The sequence below is a fragment of the Exophiala spinifera genome, assembly GCF_000836115.1.
Source record: "Exophiala spinifera strain CBS 89968 unplaced genomic scaffold supercont1.2, whole genome shotgun sequence".
Taxonomy (NCBI): Eukaryota; Fungi; Ascomycota; class Eurotiomycetes; order Chaetothyriales; family Herpotrichiellaceae; genus Exophiala; species Exophiala spinifera.
Genome location: NW_015622514.1, coordinates 51,240 through 69,404, shown reverse-complemented (window position 1 = coordinate 69,404; position 18,165 = coordinate 51,240). Strand labels below are relative to the sequence as shown.

Genomic DNA, 18,165 nt, shown 5'->3' with positions numbered 1-18,165 from the left:
GAACACGTCGCGTTTGTTATCACTAAAGAGTGCAAGGTACAATTTCCAGTAAGATCTCTGCCACGTAAAAAGCACCCCTTGCGAAACAGCTCGCACCATATGAATACTGATATGGTCATGGCTAGGTGACCTCAAGTTGCCGCAGCCACTTGCTGTTGGCGAGCAAAGCCCATCTCTACAGCCTCGTTAAAGTATTGCCCTACTGTCACTGGTGGACTGGAGAATGGTTAGTACAACTTAATCACATTTGACCATTTGAATTCCACGTACTACTTCTTCAAAGGACCCTGCAGAACGAAGTCTCGGCGGCATTGATTGAAGTAAGCGATCGAATACCGGGAAGGACTTTTGCCGACCTCCTTCGCCCGAACGCGGTGGAAGTTAGATTTCAGTCGATCGTCAGACCATGCCACTGCCAACTTATCAGTTTATGATCCATCGCAGGTCTCAGTAGTAGAAACTCACTCAGCATGTCGCCAATGTTGACTACGATCGGCCCAGTGTGAGCAGGCAGCGGTGTAAACTCATCACCCATGGCGAAACTCGAATGCGACTCCCTTCCAGGGCAGATTTCGAGGCCATCCTCGCCTTCCCGCTGGAATAAGAGTGTCAGGCAGCCAATATCTGTATGACTTCCAGCTCTCCAGGTGCCCACGGCGTTCTCGGAGGCCGGGTAGTGGATAAGGCGGAGCTGAGTCAAGCAATCCGGTTGAGCAGGGTCGTTAGCGATTTGGAAGTGATTTTCCGGGAATCCCAACGCTATGGCAAAGCACGAGACTGTGCATCATATTAGCGCCTTTTTGAAACAGACCCGGGATGACTTTGCGACTCACGAACGTTGTCTGAGATGGCCCTGCACTTGCTCATGAAGGCGTCCGTAGTCTCTCTGAAGTGAGGCACATCCTCATCGTCAGGCCAGTCAGAATTGCTCATCAACCACAGTGACTCTTTCTCATCATATGTACCTGTACTTGGACGGAACTGCGCCTGATCGTAGTCAATCATCTACACGAGCACCGCGGGCACGGCAAACCTGACATGCCTTGTACTCCCAGCCGTTGTTGGTCTGCGGGTCGTGTGGAGTCTTCCCTTTGACATCTGCAGGCAGCGCAAAGAACTGCCTCGAGATACTGAATTGGGACTCGATCTCTTTCTTCGTGATGCCATGGTCAACAAGCGTGAAGAAACCTGCATGTTCAGCAGCATCGACTAATTGCTTTGTTATATCACTCTTGCGCTTATCGAAGTCTATTTCATCAGCCTGGCTGGTCATCGTAAGTCAATGTTGTATAAGATACTTACCCGCAAGTGAAATCATAGGCACCAGTCTTTCGGTCATCGTCGACATTTGCTGTACAGTATGTTATGTTGATGTTGCTAAGTTTGGCAAGGATTGAGCACGGTGCTAAGCCGGGAATTCCATCTTATCTTATGATCGCTGTAGTGCGCCGGCAAGCTCTTACCGGCTACCATACTCCATGTTCACGCGGCCCTTGCACAGCCTGAAAGCTGTGGTCGAAGACACACGGCTGGGGGTGCTCGGAAATGGGACACCGCGTTTCGGAAATGTGGAGGAACATATCCACGATAACTTTATCGAGAGCTATCTCGTAGCGAGGCAAGTGGATGAGGGGAGATAGGGAAGCAATTGGGCTTTGTCGGATCGCAGATCGGATAACTCTTGCAGTAAGATAAGGCGGCTCGCTGACAACCAATTCCTGGCTTCAAGCAGAGAACTTCGGCCGACCATTAAGGGCAGATCATCGAACTTGATACGTGCATATCTTGGAGGCATATCAGGTCATCCCTTCAGCACTATCTGAAGAAATTATGTCCTTGAAAGGACCAACACATATTAGCAAAAGCTCAAACATGATTGAGAAGGTACGTTGAATAAGCTATGCGCGCTTGACCATAAATTAACAACTGATCGACAGCATGTCGACACCGAGGCACGCCAGGTCATTGACAGTGCCAAAACTGACAAGGCCTTGGAACTTCTGGCGAATAATCACATCGACTTCAATCCGGAGTCTGAAGAAGCACGGCGTCTGCTCCGCAAGATCGACTGGAGACTCATGCCAATGATTTTTACCGTGTATCTCTTTCAACTGATGGACAAAAACTCGCTTGCGTTTGCAGCAATTATGGGCATCAGGTAGATATTTCTTCGATCGATCGACTTTGTCCTAGCATCAATTAACTCGTGAGCAGGGAGGACGCAAACCTCACCCCAAGTCAATACTCCTGGCTTGGATCGATCGTCTACTTTGGCTATCTTGCAGGCGAAATCCCCGCCACTTTCTTGATGCAGCGATTTCCCCTCGCTCGTTATCTGGCAATCATGTGCATGATCTGGGGCATCATTGTGGCGATGCATGCCGTCTGCCACGATTTTGCTAGCCTTGCTGCGGTTCGCTTTCTCTTGGGCTTTGTCGAAGTCTGCACAGCGCCCGCAGTTATCATGATCACGGCTTCTTGGTACACTAAGACCGAGCAGGTGACTCGTGTCGCTATCTGGTATACGACGTCTGGATTTGCCGCAGTGTTTGGAGGCTTTTTCTCATGGTGCATCTATCAAGCGACTAGTTTTCGGTGGCAGGGGCTGTTCGTGCTCTATGGAGGCCTCACCCTCTTCACTGGTATCGTTGTGCTTTTATTCCTGCCAGCATCTCCCACGGATGCTAAATGGCTGACGAATCAACAGAAAGTCATGGCCCTGGAGCGTGTGCGGAGTAACAAGACCGGAACTGAGGTATGGAAGTTCAATGCGGCCCAGCTGAAGGAAGCGCTCTTGGACGTTCGATTCTACATGGTGTTTCTCCTCCTTGCCAGCGGAGGTGTGGCCAATGGAGGTGTCACTGCCTTTGGGCCGACTATCATCAAATCATTCGGCTTCAGTGTCTCACAAACGACCCTACTCAATATGGGTTCCGGCGGCGCCCAAGTTGCTGGAACAATCCTTGCGCTTTTTGTTGCGAAGAAAACCAGCGGTACCTTCGCAGGCGTCTATACGCTCGTGCTCGCTGTTGTGGGTACCGTTATGATGCTTGCGATGGCTCCCCAACACAACACTGCGCGCTACGGTGGTTTTATTCTGCTCATGCAATGTAAGTTGAGCCGCTACCTAAGCACTGTTCCGAGGTAAGAGCTGACATATACGAGTCCCGATCTATGTTCTCTTCGTCATCACATTCATGACTGGCGGGGTTGCTGGTTCGACAAAGAAGTTCGCCTTCACGGTAGCTTATCAATTTGGATATTCAGTGGTCGGTCGTGTCGGTAACTTGCAATTTCTCTGTGCTGATCAACTGTCCAGGGAAACATCGTCGGTCCTCAGACCTACCGTGGCTCTGATGCTCCAAATTATCCGATTGCCAAATACACGATGCTAGGGTTCTTGGTGCTCACAGCCCTAATGGTTGGTACCTATGGCTTACTACACAAATTGTGGAACAAGCGGAGAGACGCAAGAGCTCTTAGTGAGGGTAAGCCAGCTACGCATTTCGGTCCCGCGCATCGGGTTCCGAGACGCTCAAATGCTAACGAGTTCATGTGAACAGGTGAAGAGCCACGTATGGAAAACGAAGAATTTAGCGACTTGACGGACTTCCAGATCAAGAGCTTTCGCTATCCATTATGAACAGGAGGAAGTTGCACGAAAAGAATCGTATTAGTCAGGTAGTCGGACAGGAAGATCTCAATATCATACTGCTTAACACTGTTTTGTGGTCTATCTATAATACTTCGGAAATTCAGCTCCCTCATGATGATACGGTAGTGTTTCCTAGCGCAGTCTCATGTCATAGCAGACATGTTTCCCCAGAGCCAGATATTCCATGGTGATTGTATATACATACTGAGGCTTACGACGCGTATCAAGTGACACATCCGCGGGATTTGTTTCACGGTCTGCCGCCAAGTCCATCACATCAAGAGCAACGTGAGAAGCAAAGAGAAAAGTACGCAGTGGATTGGACGGATACACATGTTTCATCCGGAACTGGCAATTCTATAAACTAGGCTGAAGAGGTCGTTTGATGCTCTCGACGTTATTGCTGGGATGCTCCGGTCAGTACCAACCCTGGCAGGAGCGAAACACACTCACGAAGCTCCAGGTCCTGCAATATCCTGCCACTTCCCAACACATCCCCGAATGAATTCCAATAGACTGTCACTGAGGCTAGTATCTGTAGTTCCGATGCTCAAGACTACTGATAGATGATTATGTCGTCTACTGACTCGCATCAGTGGCAGACTTCCTTCGGGTTTACTGCGCTTCCTGTACGCCTCGAAGAAGCGTCCCGTCGCGTCGCTCGTCTCTGGGATTTCCCATTCGACTGTACCCAGATATACAGGCAGCTTCTGACTGTCAAGTGCTGGGCTACCCTCTTCTAGCCTCTCCAAAAGTCCCAGTGGCGATTTTGGATACCATATATCGTCGTTGTATGAGCCGTAATAGTTACGAAGGGCGTACTGGCGCCCAGGCTTGCGACTGTCCATCCAGAAAGGTACGTCAAGAAAGATGACCCCTGCTACTGGTGGCCAAACAGCCGTTGGATCGCCTGCGAAGCGGTCGGAGAGCTCAGAGTGGCGTTCTGTATCGCCTGCAGCGTAGAGATTCATCGCCAGATGTGCACCTCCAGATGAATGCCCAAAAAGAATGACCTTCTTCGGATCGCCAAATCCATACTCCACAGACGATATATTGTTGTACACCCACTCTCGAGCCAGCTGCATGTCGACGGCGGCATCAGGGTACTTCGCGCCAGGCACCAATTGATGGTTGACGCAGATAGTCACAATGCCGAGCGAGGCAAAGTAGTACCCGATATTGGCATAGACATTTTTGCTCCAAACCTTGTCGCCGGAGATGAACCCTCCCCCATGAACATAGAATAGAACGGGCCTTCCAGCATTAGGGCAAGGTAGTGTTTTTGGAGGCACATATACATCTAGGAGATTCCGAGACGCCGCCCCATATCGCCTGTCACTGATGACCTGGATATCACTTGATATAGTGTAGAGAGGCTCATACAACAATCGCCATTTCTGCATTCGTTCGCACGTCAGAGTTCGTGATTTCAGCATTCGTGCTGAGTACAACGCACCTCTTCATCGCCAGGTGAAAATTTGATCGTCTCCTTCACAATTTCCTTGATTACAGTGTCCATGGTTGACCCGCTCGTCCTGATTAGTCGCCCGGGGATGCACCAAGTAGGGCATCAGGAATTGGCAGGTGTGGTTTCAGGCCAAACCTGGACTAAGAGCCTGGTTGTGGCGAAGGGCGCTGATAGCCGTGGCCCGGTTATGTACCGGAAAAGTACCTCCGCATTTGGATTCTGCCGCTGAATGCTATCGGCAGAGCATTCTGGCTCCACGAAATTTGATGAGAGCTGTACGTGTGGTTTTGGAACCGATACGTGTGTTCCCGACCGGTCCAGGGAACGAACTCGGCCCGCGTATGCCGTACGCCGATGATGAGGACGATATGTCCCGGTGAGGAGATCCTGCCGTCTCAAGGCCATAGTCTCGCAAATGTCCCGCTTGGGAGACTACCACAGCCTCATTACCGTGCAAACCACCGTTCAAAGTAATAGTCTCAGATCTGAGCTCCGCGAGAGATCGTCCGCAGCGCTTAGTGAGACGAGAAACTACGATGGTTGCATCTTTGACAAGGTAAAGATATACGACTACTACCCTTTGCAGCTGTTAATATTGGGCAGATCAAATATTCGCCAGCATTCGTCGCGCCAAAGCTGCTGGCTCATCATCTCCGGGATTGTGTACGATGTGACTAATTTTGTCGATTCACATCCCGGGGGAGCATCACTAATACTCAAGTACGCTGGAAAAGATGCGACCCAAGCGTACGAGCCACTACATGCATCCGACACACTCGAAAAGCATTTGTCTGACGACCAGAGGCTCGGGTCGCTGGTTGAAGATGATTTCGGCTTACCCTCACACGGTGCTGCGCAAACAACCTTCTCGAAGTCCGTCACCACAGATAATGGGGTAGGCGAGATATCAACTGCTGTCGCTCGCCAGAGATGTCCCCGGCTATCTTCCATGATATCCCTTGCCGACTTTGCGCAAGCGGCAAAAGCAAAGCTTTCTGCGACATCGTACGCGTTCCTCAGCTCAGGCGCTGAGGACAACGTGTCACTCGACCGCAATCTCACCTCGTGGCGAGTGGTCCGTCTTCGACCTCGCATTCTGCGTCCAATGCCGAAGCCGCCAAATATTCAGCGGAGAATATTGGGCAACGACTTCTCTGTGCCTTTCGTTATTTGTCCTGCTGGTGGAGCTAAGCTATGCCATCCAGAAGGTGATACTCTGCTCACTAAGGCAGCTTTTCAGCAAGGCGCTCTTCAATGGGTGTGCAACAACGCTGGTAGGACTCAGAAAGCGGTTGCTGCGGCCCGAGGTCCCGGGCAGATACTCTACTGGCAAATTTATGCGATGAAGGATTTGAAAGTGACTGAGGACGAGATTCGAAGCGCCATTGCGCTGGGTTTTAAGGGCTTCGCATTGACCGTCGATGCCATTTGGGCTGGAAAGAGAGAACTGGATCTAAGAGCAAGACTGGCTGAGGACGATGATGATCACGAAGATACCCATGGAGATGTCCAAGATCAGAGCTTCATGATGGCGCCAAAAGTGAACAGACCGTGGGTTTCGCCTCGACCAACAGGTAAATCGCATTTCTAACTCTGCTAGTCCGGTCTACACCGAGTTCACCTTCGACACAGCCATCACGTGGTTGAAATCTCTGACTGATCTGCCAATCGTCATCAAGGGTGTGCAGACTTGGGAGGACGCGCTTCTCTGCCATCAGTACGGTGTGCATCCCTGGTTGAGCAACCATGGAGGTCGTCAGCTCGATTCGACTCCTTCTGGACTCGAGACTCTTCTCGATATTCACGAGCACTGTCCAGTGGTCTTGAGGGAGTGTCAAGTCCTAGTCGATGGCGGTGTTACACGCGGTGCTGATGTTGTCAAAGCTTTGGCCCTCGGCTGCAGAGCTGTCGGTATAGGCAGAGGTTTTCTGTACTCTATGGTCTTTGGCCTGCGTGGCATTGAGAAAGCTATGGAGATTCTAAAGCATGAGATCGAGACAACCTTGGCTCTGCTTGGTGTGATGAGTTTGGACGAGCTCGGACCTCAACATGTAAGTGATCCTCAACTCTGCAAAACCTTCGGACCATCCGAATTATAAAGCTTACTCATACGTTAGGTCGATATAAGAGGGTCATTTTGTGGGCGTGCGAAGCTCTAGATTTAGATGTGTACTGTATTTTCTTTATCTATCGATCAGTGCAGTGGGAAAACAGTCTTAAGCATTCCTTTCCCCAGTGTTGTTCGTCAGGTGTTATACTACCATCGCTCCACCTAGTCATGTTGCGAAAGCAATAGACCAGCAGGTTTGTATCGGATCTATACGCATTGATGTATCCTAGTGGTAAGAGATACTACTTCGTGCACAGCACTAGTCCTCAAACGTGTGATTAGCTTGCTGCAATGTACAAATTCTGATACAATAGCTATTGATCAGCGGCATTCTTTTCTAGTTTGCATAGACCGTCATGACGATCCACATGTGTGATGCAATCTTCAGTGGCCAAACTCCGTGTCGAGGTTGTCAGCGACATATTTAATGCCTGCAGCCCGATATGTGTCTGGCTGCACCGCCGTTGTCACACTCGTATTATCGGCCGCAAACAAAAGGATCTCGGGCTCATCGCCTGTGTACTCCGGCCACATTAGCTGGTCGTCTTCATTGAGGTCAGTGCAAGGTCCAAATTGAACTAGGGTACACGTACCTGCAAGATGATGATTGGGGTCCAGTGTAGCGACAAAGCTTATCCAAGCCTTCTGCATAGCTTTCGAGAGCTCAGCATATGTGCTGTTCATCTGACTGACAATCCAGTCACTACCGAAGACGAAAGGAAGCTCAGCGCCATGGTTTGAGCCTACCCACGGGCTGAGTGCTGGTTGATAAGAGTCGAACACGTAGCCGTACGTGCTTGTATTGGACGCGGCCCAGATCTCATTGGCTAGTCGCCGTGGAGCATGAATATTGACGTCGCCCTGGAAAGCTCCACTTCTCCGGAATTGATGGCCTAAGCCAGCTGGAGGTGTGCCGTTCACCTCCGGGCTTCCGATGCCAGGAATATCAGGATAGAGTGCCGCTAGAATAGCCGTGGCATTATCCGATACCTCCCAGGGACCGATAACAAGCTCGAGGAATTCCTCAGTGTTATTGATGCCCCGAGCTGCGAATGTCGCGCTCTCGTCCTTGTTCCCACCAAGCATGTAGGGAACATGGACAAATTTTCCTGCTTGCATCAGAGTTGTTGCGCTTTCTTCCACGAAATCTCCATCAATCACCTGTACAAACTTCGGTCCATCTTGAGAGTAAATCGAAGTCCGCGCAGGTACGACGTCGTTGTCGTTGAAGATATCGTATAACGTGGAGCTGTCCACAGTCCTCAGGCAGGCCAATGTATCCTGTTCTCCGGTGCACCCCGTGGCGTAAACAACCGCGTCATAGAATGGTTGCCACTCATCAGCTGTCTGGTATCGGTAGTAGGTTGATGGGGCTCCACTCTGACTGATCGCTGCGCGGAAGAGCTTATCATCACGACCACCGTAAGCGATGAGATGTGTTCCGACAGAGTTCCCGCCGGCGCTTTCTCCAAAGATTGTGACTTTAGATGGATCACCGCCGAAGGCCCCGATATCAACCTTGTGTCAGCTTTGCTTGGGTAGAGCGCAGAGTCTCCTTACTTTCCTGGATCCAGTGCAGGGCTAGTCGTTGGTCCTTGAAGCCAAGATTCGCAACCCCTTCATCTTTGATCTCTTTGCTCCACATATATCCCCAGCAGTGTAATCTATAGTTGATGCTGACAGCGATAACTGGCGTTCCCATTTCTTGTGATGTTTGAACGAAATTGGAGAGGTTATATGTTGGTAGCGAGTTTGAACCACTCACAAAGCCGCCGCCAAAGATCCAGACTAGAGGGCGTTAGATCAAGGTCGAGAATAGTGGAAGCAGCGCACCTGCAACAGCCAAAGCTGAATCGTTTGAAATACCAGTTGGTCGGACAATATTGAGATTAAGGCAATCCTCCGAGGCTCCTTCTGACTGATTCAGACCGAGGCAGCTTGGTCCATAGCTTACTGCGGATCGCACGTCGTCCCATGTAGTGTTCAGAGAGTGGGGGTTGCGAAGTCGTAAGTCTCCCAGAGGTGGCTGCACATATGGAATGCCTAGAAACTGTTCCTGCGAGAACTCGGGGCTGTAAAAGCCCTCGTAGGTGCCGTTGAGGACCTTCACGGTGGGAGCTCCCTGTGCTAATGCACTGGACACTAGCAGCAGAGCGATACCGCTGGAGAACATCGTGCTTGTAGAATTGGACAGCATCTTCCCAATGCTTGATGCATTCGCTCCTTGAGGAAAACTCTACTTATATACAGTGATGCACTGTTGATGAGGCACTGTATTGTGCATGGATACGTGAAAGTTATCTTTAACCTTAACTGCAATTATTAAGCATTTTCTGTCGATACAACGGCTTTCACTGAAAGCTAAAGTTAGTGTTACTTATCCGGACGAATGTTAATAGAGAAATAGGTACATTTCCGGTTCTTGTGAAAGGTTCGGAAATGTTCCCGAAAGTATCTTCTTTCTAGTGGGGTAACTAACAGGTGGTAACAGACCCGATTTACCACTTTAAAGGGTTGATGGCGACATCCTAGGCTTCTACAGCGATTATAGTGAGGTCTTCCAAGGGCAGTTCGAAGTCGTTTCTTCAACCTGAGCGTTATCTCTCATATCTTCATGAGCTTACTCTCGTTTTAAAGAAGCGAATCCTGTTACGACATAACCTAAACGACGACCGAGCTGAGCTAAGACGTAGTAGAGACAAAATGTAGATTAAGTACCAAGGACTACTACGTTAGGGAGGTCTCGAGATGTAGGTCTGGGGGTTTAGTCTTTAGTATAGGCAAACAGGTATGTCGTATAGATCTAAGAAGTATACCTCAATTTACCTTAGCAGAAGTCGTATAGGATGCGTATCACGATGCGCTTAAGGACCTAGGAAGTTTACATAAGGATGTGGGATGCGCGATGCGTATCCTACTATCGCTAGCTAGAGCACCATAGAGCATAGAGCATCACCCCTGGTGACGTGATCTTCCTTCCTTCTTTTGGCCATGCTCGGTCAAACTCCCTCCCCTCTAGGTTCGTGAGGACGCATGTAGGTCAACCCATAAGATGGAGATCCAATGTATCCCAGTTCCAGTCGTCTATCCGAGGTATAAGTAACTGTCCCGTGGTTGGTCGTGTAATCCTACCATGTTTGCGAGAATCAATTCATCTATCGCAACAATGGGACTGAGCAAAGGTGATGAGCATGGTGACGAGGTTGAGCAGTGATCAGGTCAGCCTAAGCAGTCAGCACCTTGCCTGATCCGATGTTGGGCCATGTTACGTGCAGCCTGAGTAGAGCAGCGAGACCCGATCCCTGGTCGGATGCCAAGACGATGTGCAGATTCGCCGCTGAATACCACCAGAGGAACGCGAACGCTGCAAACTCATGATATGGTGGGTGCTTTACACGAAGCGCTCTCTTTCCCTCTCCGAGCTCTGCGATGCTATGGCATTTAGAGAAAGATATTTAACCTATCAGCAATATAAAGATTCGGGGACTTTTGTTCGGCCTGCAGAAATGAAGAAACTGCTTGCCACGAGTACACGAGGCCTCGTCGAGGCCGCGGAAATTGGAAAGACCCAGTATACTCATTTCCAAGCGCAGACCTCCTATCGTGTGCAATTCATCCACGAATCGGTCCAAGAATATCTCCTGCACCAGCGAATTACCACTATTCAAAACTCCACCTCTATGTAATATGAGATCGGCGCCGCGAACAGTATCCTCGCGCTTTCATGTTTCAATTATATCAAGGCAGTGTGCGTCGAGACGGGCGTCATAGAGTCCATGGTGAAGCACTGAGAACTTAATCACTGTACAAGTTCGACTGAACATATGCGGGACTGGAGTTTCCTCGACTACGCGATTAGGTTCGGCTTCGATCATGCCGAGCTGGCAGAAGTTCGTAACTTTCCACAATCACAGATCTTCGAAAGTACCACAAGTGCACATTGTGCGACTGCCATCGCTCCGTGGTGGGATTCTTTCGCAAGCATCTTCAGAAGGATTCACTGGGGGAGATATTCGTGGCAGGAGAACAGACATCTTTGGAGCGAATTCATTACTACTCCACTGGCATTTGCATTATTGAGAGCACTGTGCGTGACTGCAACCCCAGGGAAGGAGAGGAACCTTCTTCTACTCTTGCGGGCAGGCGCCCATGTGGACTACGAAGAACCGTCGTTCGGAAGTCCATTGGACTTGTCGCTTGCTTCCAAACGAGTTAAGCTCGTCCCAATCTTATTGAGACATGGAGCCAAAGCACACAATGGTGATCGGAAGCGCAAGTCCACTTGTCGCTGCGACAAAGTATGGCTCCCTTGATAGCCTACATCTTCTGCTCAGGCACAGGGGCTCAGTCACTGAATACCAATTCAGCAGACTTAATGGAGTCACGTCTATCAAAATGCTGGGTACGCACGCATTGGCTGCTGCCGGAGGAAGGGGTGTTGCCTTCTTGGAAACACTACTTGCAGTGGCCGAACGTGGACGCCTTCCCTTTCGATATAACCGGACAGCACTTCTCCTCGCCATCTCATCAGAGAAAGCTCAAGCTTAACATGCGCATCTCCTCGAATCAACAACGGCGGGACAATTTAATGGTCGCGATCCGATCACCTTCAGCCTCAAAACGTTGACTGGCAAAAACATCCAAATAGGCATGTACGCAGATGCTTGATTAGCGATCTGAAGGACTTTTTACAGGCCAGGGAAGGTGCACCACTTTAATATATCTCTCTCTCAAACGGCGACCGAATACTTCACGACAATCGCAGGCTCTCTGACTACAACGTTGAAATAGGCGAAACTATCTATATGTCGTTGAGAATGCGCTGGGTCGGTCTGTCTGGAGGTTGAAGTGCTGGGAGCTGACTAAATGCTCAATATCTTTAAGCACAAGCACTCAATTGGCGCAAATTGCTTAGCAGAACACGCATTGCAGCAAAGGCGTCGAACAGGTTCTTGAATACCGCTTGAAGTGCACCCACAGTCTGCTGAATCAGGAGGATCTTTGCCGACGTCCAGGATGGGTTTCTATCAAGAGATATGATAGAACTTGCGTGCCAGCGTCCCCGTCTGCAACCTTGCAGTCACGTACCGAACCGAAGCGCAGCTCCTTGTGTATGATATTCAGGCTACACCATAAGAAAGGTCGCGGATCACTTGCTTCCTGCAGTCACCACTGAACTTTTCTCTATGGCATCGCGGGCTGAGACTTGAGCACTTCAGTAGCAGCAATTCGGCTGCACGAAATCGTGTTCAACACAGGAGTCTCGCGGCTTGTTGTCCACTACCGGATGCTCGATACTGCTGCGGTCCTTCTGATTGATATTGCACCAAGCAAAAACTCGCTGCGCAGTCCCAGCCAGAGAAATGCCGATTTTGACTTGTCAGAAGAGCTACCGACGTCCACAATCGAAGCCTGCTCCGTGTGATAATTTCCGAGTTGATACTGCAGAATCGCCGTACAGACAATGTAAGACTTCCAAGGGGCGCTCATCGAGCTTTTGGATGTCGAAGTCGTTCATCTAAGATCACAATCTCGTAATACATACTTTCACACTAGGCGAGCGCAATACTACTCACGACTGCAGCGCTGAACTAGCCACTGATTTAGTGCCAGTGGCCTTCTCGAGGCAGACCAAGTATCTGACTTGGGAGCCGGTATTGGCGGCTTGCTAGCTGCAGTTACCTTGAAGAGTGCTAATAGAGCAATCACTGTTCGCTCAAGAGCCAGGTGCAGCAGTGCAACTTGCTCCTAACGCTAATGGCATTCTTCCAGGTCAGCAGTCAACCGGATATACAGCATAGGCCTTAACGAGACACCAACATCGCACATGTAGTTTGCTCACGACCGAGTGGAGAGAGATAGCCTAAGTAGTGGTAGCCTGCGTATCTCAAAGGAGAAAGTCGGAGAAAATGAAATCAGTCCAGGCCTGTCACGAGACGCTGTGATTGGCTAGAATAGGCTTGTCTCGAGCACCTCAGTGTACAAAAGGCGAGATAAGGAAGCGTATCACTCAGCATAGTTGAGGGTACACTTCCGAGGTAACGAGATAGTACAAGAGGAGGTCCCCTCCGAAATAGACGCAGAACTTCCCCGCTCTTTGAGCGATGAGTCATTGTTACACACAGGACTGTTCAATAGACTACATTGCATTAACCACCTCTTTGCAGGGCTATTCACAGTGAAGGACCTGACAAGGCCAGTCCAGACCTGTATTCATGATGGCCAAATGTGACAGGTCATGCTAAGCTATCTACCGCTTGTTGGCGACTGCTAGTTAGACAGGTTTTACAACTCCTTGCATGGGTGGAAGATCATAAAAGCCCAATCTGATGACCTTGGTGTTCCCATGGTGCCCGCAATTGAATCAGCGGTGTTCGGTGCACACCGTAATATAATGTACTCATTACTGAATCTACCTCTGCTACCTGCTTTTTCTTAGGCGAATTCGTTATAGGATTTTGTATTTGACAGACTTTGACCGATGAAAAGCCTCCTGATTGGAGAGGGGTTCTTCTTGTGCTTGAGAGAGATGAGCCCTCTCTTCATTACCCAGCCTGGCTATACACAGCCACCTGATTGTGAATCGATGTCAACGTGTCAGGATGATTCCCCAGAGCTTACTCAGTGCCACCATCTCCTCTGTCGACTGCAGGGCTTCCGCTCGTTATCTAGCTTCACTATGGCGATTCTCTAGATTGTGCACTGAGCGTAATATGTTAGGAGGATTGTCGAAAAGCGATCTTTACAGCAAGAAACTCTGTTAAAACTAATTTCTTAAGTCTAACTTATAATAAACTTCACTATAGTCTCTTCCGCAATCGACCATAGGTTGTGGAATACAGGGCTTCCCGTCCGCTCAGCCGTACTTAAGCCACAAGCCGATCAGTTAGTACTACCGTGGGTGACCAGGTGGGAATCCTGATTGTTGATTGTTTTTACTTTTTGTTTGTCTTGTTGTCCTTTAACTATACAAGATATGTGTTCAGTAATCGATTATAGATTGTGAAGAAGGCTTGATGTCCGCTTCAGCTGCTGCATGGATCTTGAAAAGTTGTACATATTTTGAGATGACTAATCCACGTCGTCTTTGAGCCAATATCACTTCAGCAGATGACGTTAATCTAGTGCCGAGAGCATTTTACATAAGACTACTCTTGCATGTCCCACCGCCTCTTCCCTTAATTGTAGAGCCTCTGCTTGTTGCCCGGTATCGCTGAAGCTCATAAAACGCTTTGAGCTAGTTATATTGATCTCTTGATGAAGCTTGACCGAATGGATTTTTTCGCCGAATGCTCAGACATCCCGATATCACTGGCCCTCCAATCCCTTGGGCAGGCGTTAGCTGAGGTTTGAGGGAGACAGATCGCTCCCTTCCTTCGCCTAGTCAAAACCTTCGCTTCCACTGGCTTTAGAAACAATCCAATGAACTCAAGGATGTTTAGCCGTTCCAAGGATAGGATTTTACCTCCGCAATGGTGGCTAATGGAGCTTGCCTGGTGTTCTCAGAACGCGTTGAATATTCTTCTGCACGAGAGACTCCATCCACTCCCTCCCGGTCTGGGAATGCTGAAGTTCTTTCATGCTGGGCGCTTCAGGTTCGCCGACTTCTCGGCAGTACAGTCCTTCAGCGCAGGCTTCAATAGCTTGCCCAGTGTATCCCAGACTTTCGTCTGTCAGCTCATCAAAGGCCTTCATCACAACAGACATTTCTGTCCGGAGCCTTTCTGGGAACCGCTGGGAAAGGCTCGGATCAAGGTTAGTGACAACTAAAGCCGGGCAAACGGCATTGATGGTGATGTTGTGGCAAGCCGCTGCAGGCGCCAACGACCGCACCAGACCGATCACTCCGTGCTTTGCTGCTGTATACTGAGGTATCCCCGGATTGGGATAAAGGCCTGCTGCGCTGGAAGTGGCAACAATCTTGCCTCCTGGGACGGGGTTTTGGGCAGCGTAGTGTGCAAACAGCTTGATCCCAAAATACACTGCCGATAAGTTGACGTCAAAAGTCGACATGTCCGGTTTCGTTGGTGCTGTTGAAGGGTCAATGGTGCCGAATATGTCATCCCTATCGTCAATGCCAGCGTTAAGAGCGGCGAAATCTAGTTTTCCATGCCATTTGAAGGCTTTAGAGAAGAGCCTCGCCTGTTCATTGAAACTGCTGACATCTGTCCTGACATAAAGCGTCCGTTCGGTAGGAAGACCTGCATCCTCCTGAGGAGGTGTGATGTCGGCGATTACCACATTCCACGCCTTGGTCAGTAGGTGCTTGGTCAAGGCCAAGCCAATACCTGAGGATCCGCCGGTCACCAACGCAACTTTGGACATTTCCGGAAACACAGCGATTTGATCTGAATTAAAATCGCAGGAATGAACAGCGGACCAGTATAGGGGTGGACGAGGAAAATGCCAGAAAAATATGACGGCTTTTGTTGACTATGCTTGTTTCTCGAGTTAGAGGCCTCGCAGAGCTCTTCCCAACTATTATAGTCAGACCATTCTATCCTTTCATCAACTGTTCCAGACCGGCATAATACTGTATCACCCCCTTTGCCTCGGCTTGTGCTCGACTTAACCCCACTTCTTCACAATACCTCATTCATTATGGATAACTTATTTTTACCAGAGGCCGTTGGTGAACCGAAGACCGCATACAGAAGAGCTCTAGACATCGGGAACCCGTCACCCCACACCCCATTTCCCCAGGCGGTGGAAGCCAATAGGATTGTGCATCGGACCTTATCCGAAACCTACTGATGAAATCCGTCTCTAGGGTGACTCACCAAGTGCATGTCTGGAAAGGGGCGTTTAGCTACGATTCTCTCGTCATGGTGGCTAATGGTCTACAATAAAACACGCTGACCCAGCGGCATTTGACGAGAGAATCGATACCCTAACTGCGCTAATCATATTCTCGATCTCCGAGTACATATGCCGACTGACCTGCCAAAACCCCGAGCTTAGTTGGAATCGACCGATCGGAAATGGTATCGATCTTTTGGACACGCTGAATTGTTTCTTGCCTCCCGATAAAGCATGGAAAGTTCCCGATAGCAGGTCCTTTCCTATATCTGCGCATTTCGTAATTGGGCATCCAAAATCTGACTTCAGAGGCATAACAGTTGAGCATCGCTGTCAATTGCTGGTCTTTTAACTACTGAACCTGCTCTCTCGTGGCTCGATTGGCATTAATCACCAGAAGAACACCAGTTTCTTGAGATTCCCTTTCCTGCTTCAAAACATGGCTAGTATCAAATTGGATGGAGCTATTTTGACGAAACTTGACTCTAAAGTAGTCGTCCTGACGGGTATGTTGACCTCGATATGCCAAACCCGATGGCATTGGAACGTATTTTGCTGACGCCATGACAAAGGAGGGAGCAGTGGTATTGGCGCAGCTACCGTGCAGGCTTTTCTATCCAGAGGTTGTCGGGTTGTGTTTGGCGACATTGACAAGGCCGCAGGCCAGCTGAAAGTGAGCCAACTAACAACCAGAGACAAATCAATTGTCAATCAACTGAAGTTTGTGCCAACTGATGTAACAAACTATGACGACGTTTATCATTTGTTCCAAGTTGCTTACGAGACTTTCGGCCGCGTCGATGTGGCAGCAAATATCGCCGGTATTGTAGAGACACCAGGCTGGTTCGATCCTGCAGAGACCATGGAGGGTGCAAAAAGGGTAAAGGAGACCGATCTTGGTCAGAAAATAGTCACTTTACAAGGCTAATGACTGAATGAAATAGAAACCGTCCACGATAGTGATTGACGTTAATCTAAACGGCTCTCTCTATTTCTCTCGCATTGCCAGCGCATTTCTGAGGCAGGGCCAAGAGTCCACCGATGACAAAAGTCTTATCTTGATATCCTCAGTTGCTGGGTTCAAGGCACACTCTGGAATATTCCTGTATCAGGTGGGAATGCCTCTATCCTTTCGCTACGCATTTCCATCAATATGCTGATTCCCTTTCCTCAGGCAGCAAAGCATGGAGTTATAGGATTGATGCGAAGTCTGCGCTCCTTTAAGCCAATAGCTTCGAAAATTCGCATTAATTGCGTTTGTCCCTCCATGACCCTCACTGGTATGGTTGAAGGAATAAAAGAGGCCTGGACAAGCGCTGGCTTACCAATAAATACACCTGAAGATGTCGCAAGGATGATCGTACACATCGCCGCCGATTCCGAATTGTCTGGAGGCGCAGTCTACGTGGAAGGAGGTAACGGATGGGAGATTGAGCAAAGATTGGACAAAACACAACCACTCTGGCTGGGTGAAAGACTCAGCAAGCAACTTAACCAATCAGTTATAGCACTCAGTACAGTAAGTCCTGACTCTGAATAGATTTACAATCCCATTGAACAGTAAAGGGATTAAGCTGGCAATATTCCTAAGCCGGAAATAGCACCTAATGGAGCTGGATCGACTCTAAAAGGGCCCTATGTACTACAGGGGAACAAATTACTTAATATTTTTATCGCAAAATACGACTATCTCAATCTCAATATCTCCCAAGTGTCATCAAGCCTCATAGGAAAAATGGTGCTCGGCTCATGGTTCCTGAACCTGCTCCGTCTTGAGAGGCACATGGCTATATAGGGAAATTCGGCTACAGGTAATTTCGAGAAAGCCACCTAACTAACCTAACCTTTAATGGTAATATCTTAAACCGCTACCAGCCACCCTGAACCAGCCACCCTGGGCCCGGCCGCTTTTTTGGATCAATAGGCCCAACCCACCCCGAAACTGACTGCTCGCATAGGCCTGGGCTAAATCATGTGCGACTGGAAGGGCCTTTATGGCCTCCTCCAGCGCCCACGCTGGGCTTGCATCCCTCGTGGACTTTACCATCCCGTCGCCCGCAAGCCAATGTCAAATGCAGTATGAATTCTTCCAGTCTCCGAAGTGAACTGATCCTGCCAATCTAAATGCCATAT

At 49.3% G+C, this 18,165-nt stretch overlaps 7 protein-coding genes and 1 non-coding gene across 8 annotated transcripts; 4 read left to right on the top strand and 4 right to left on the bottom strand.

Moving 5' to 3' along the window:
* Positions 1-131: 131 nt before the first annotated feature.
* PV08_02288 (uncharacterized protein) lies at positions 132-1,339 on the bottom strand (the record flags this gene model as incomplete). Its single annotated transcript, XM_016376647.1, has 6 exons — positions 132-216; positions 271-412; positions 466-777; positions 834-981; positions 1,034-1,248; positions 1,303-1,339. The coding sequence occupies 6 exons, from the start codon at positions 1,337-1,339 to the stop codon at positions 132-134; spliced, it is 939 nt and encodes a 312-aa protein (XP_016238217.1).
* Positions 1,340-1,830: 491 nt separating this feature from the next.
* PV08_02287 (uncharacterized protein) lies at positions 1,831-3,643 on the top strand (the record flags this gene model as incomplete). The annotated part of the gene is made up of 6 exons (XM_016376646.1): positions 1,831-1,884; positions 1,938-2,158; positions 2,215-3,110; positions 3,166-3,269; positions 3,320-3,488; positions 3,564-3,643. The coding sequence occupies 6 exons, from the start codon at positions 1,831-1,833 to the stop codon at positions 3,641-3,643; spliced, it is 1,524 nt and encodes a 507-aa protein (XP_016238216.1).
* A 461-nt stretch (positions 3,644-4,104) lies between these two features.
* Positions 4,105-5,174, bottom strand: PV08_02286 (uncharacterized protein; the record flags this gene model as incomplete). Its single annotated transcript, XM_016376645.1, has 2 exons — positions 4,105-5,052; positions 5,112-5,174. The coding sequence occupies 2 exons, from the start codon at positions 5,172-5,174 to the stop codon at positions 4,105-4,107; spliced, it is 1,011 nt and encodes a 336-aa protein (XP_016238215.1).
* A 364-nt stretch (positions 5,175-5,538) lies between these two features.
* Positions 5,539-7,222, top strand: PV08_02285 (uncharacterized protein; the record flags this gene model as incomplete). Its single annotated transcript, XM_016376644.1, has 2 exons — positions 5,539-6,674; positions 6,724-7,222. The coding sequence occupies 2 exons, from the start codon at positions 5,539-5,541 to the stop codon at positions 7,220-7,222; spliced, it is 1,635 nt and encodes a 544-aa protein (XP_016238214.1).
* A 395-nt stretch (positions 7,223-7,617) lies between these two features.
* On the bottom strand, positions 7,618-9,406 carry PV08_02284 (uncharacterized protein; the record flags this gene model as incomplete). The annotated part of the gene is made up of 4 exons (XM_016376643.1): positions 7,618-7,778; positions 7,827-8,714; positions 8,794-9,021; positions 9,067-9,406. The coding sequence occupies 4 exons, from the start codon at positions 9,404-9,406 to the stop codon at positions 7,618-7,620; spliced, it is 1,617 nt and encodes a 538-aa protein (XP_016238213.1).
* Positions 9,407-14,051: 4,645 nt separating this feature from the next.
* Positions 14,052-14,168, top strand: PV08_02283. The gene has a single exon (XR_001622122.1). It is a non-coding gene; the product is annotated as a 5S ribosomal RNA (ribosomal RNA).
* Positions 14,169-14,712: 544 nt separating this feature from the next.
* Positions 14,713-15,558, bottom strand: PV08_02282 (uncharacterized protein; the record flags this gene model as incomplete). The annotated part of the gene is made up of 1 exon (XM_016376642.1): positions 14,713-15,558. The coding sequence occupies one exon, from the start codon at positions 15,556-15,558 to the stop codon at positions 14,713-14,715; it is 846 nt and encodes a 281-aa protein (XP_016238212.1).
* A 913-nt stretch (positions 15,559-16,471) lies between these two features.
* Positions 16,472-17,596, top strand: PV08_02281 (uncharacterized protein; the record flags this gene model as incomplete). Its single annotated transcript, XM_016376641.1, has 5 exons — positions 16,472-16,538; positions 16,605-16,912; positions 16,977-17,144; positions 17,207-17,551; positions 17,573-17,596. 5 exons carry the CDS (start codon positions 16,472-16,474, stop codon positions 17,594-17,596), a joined length of 912 nt encoding a protein of 303 aa, XP_016238211.1.
* Between the last annotated feature and the right edge of the window lie 569 nt (positions 17,597-18,165).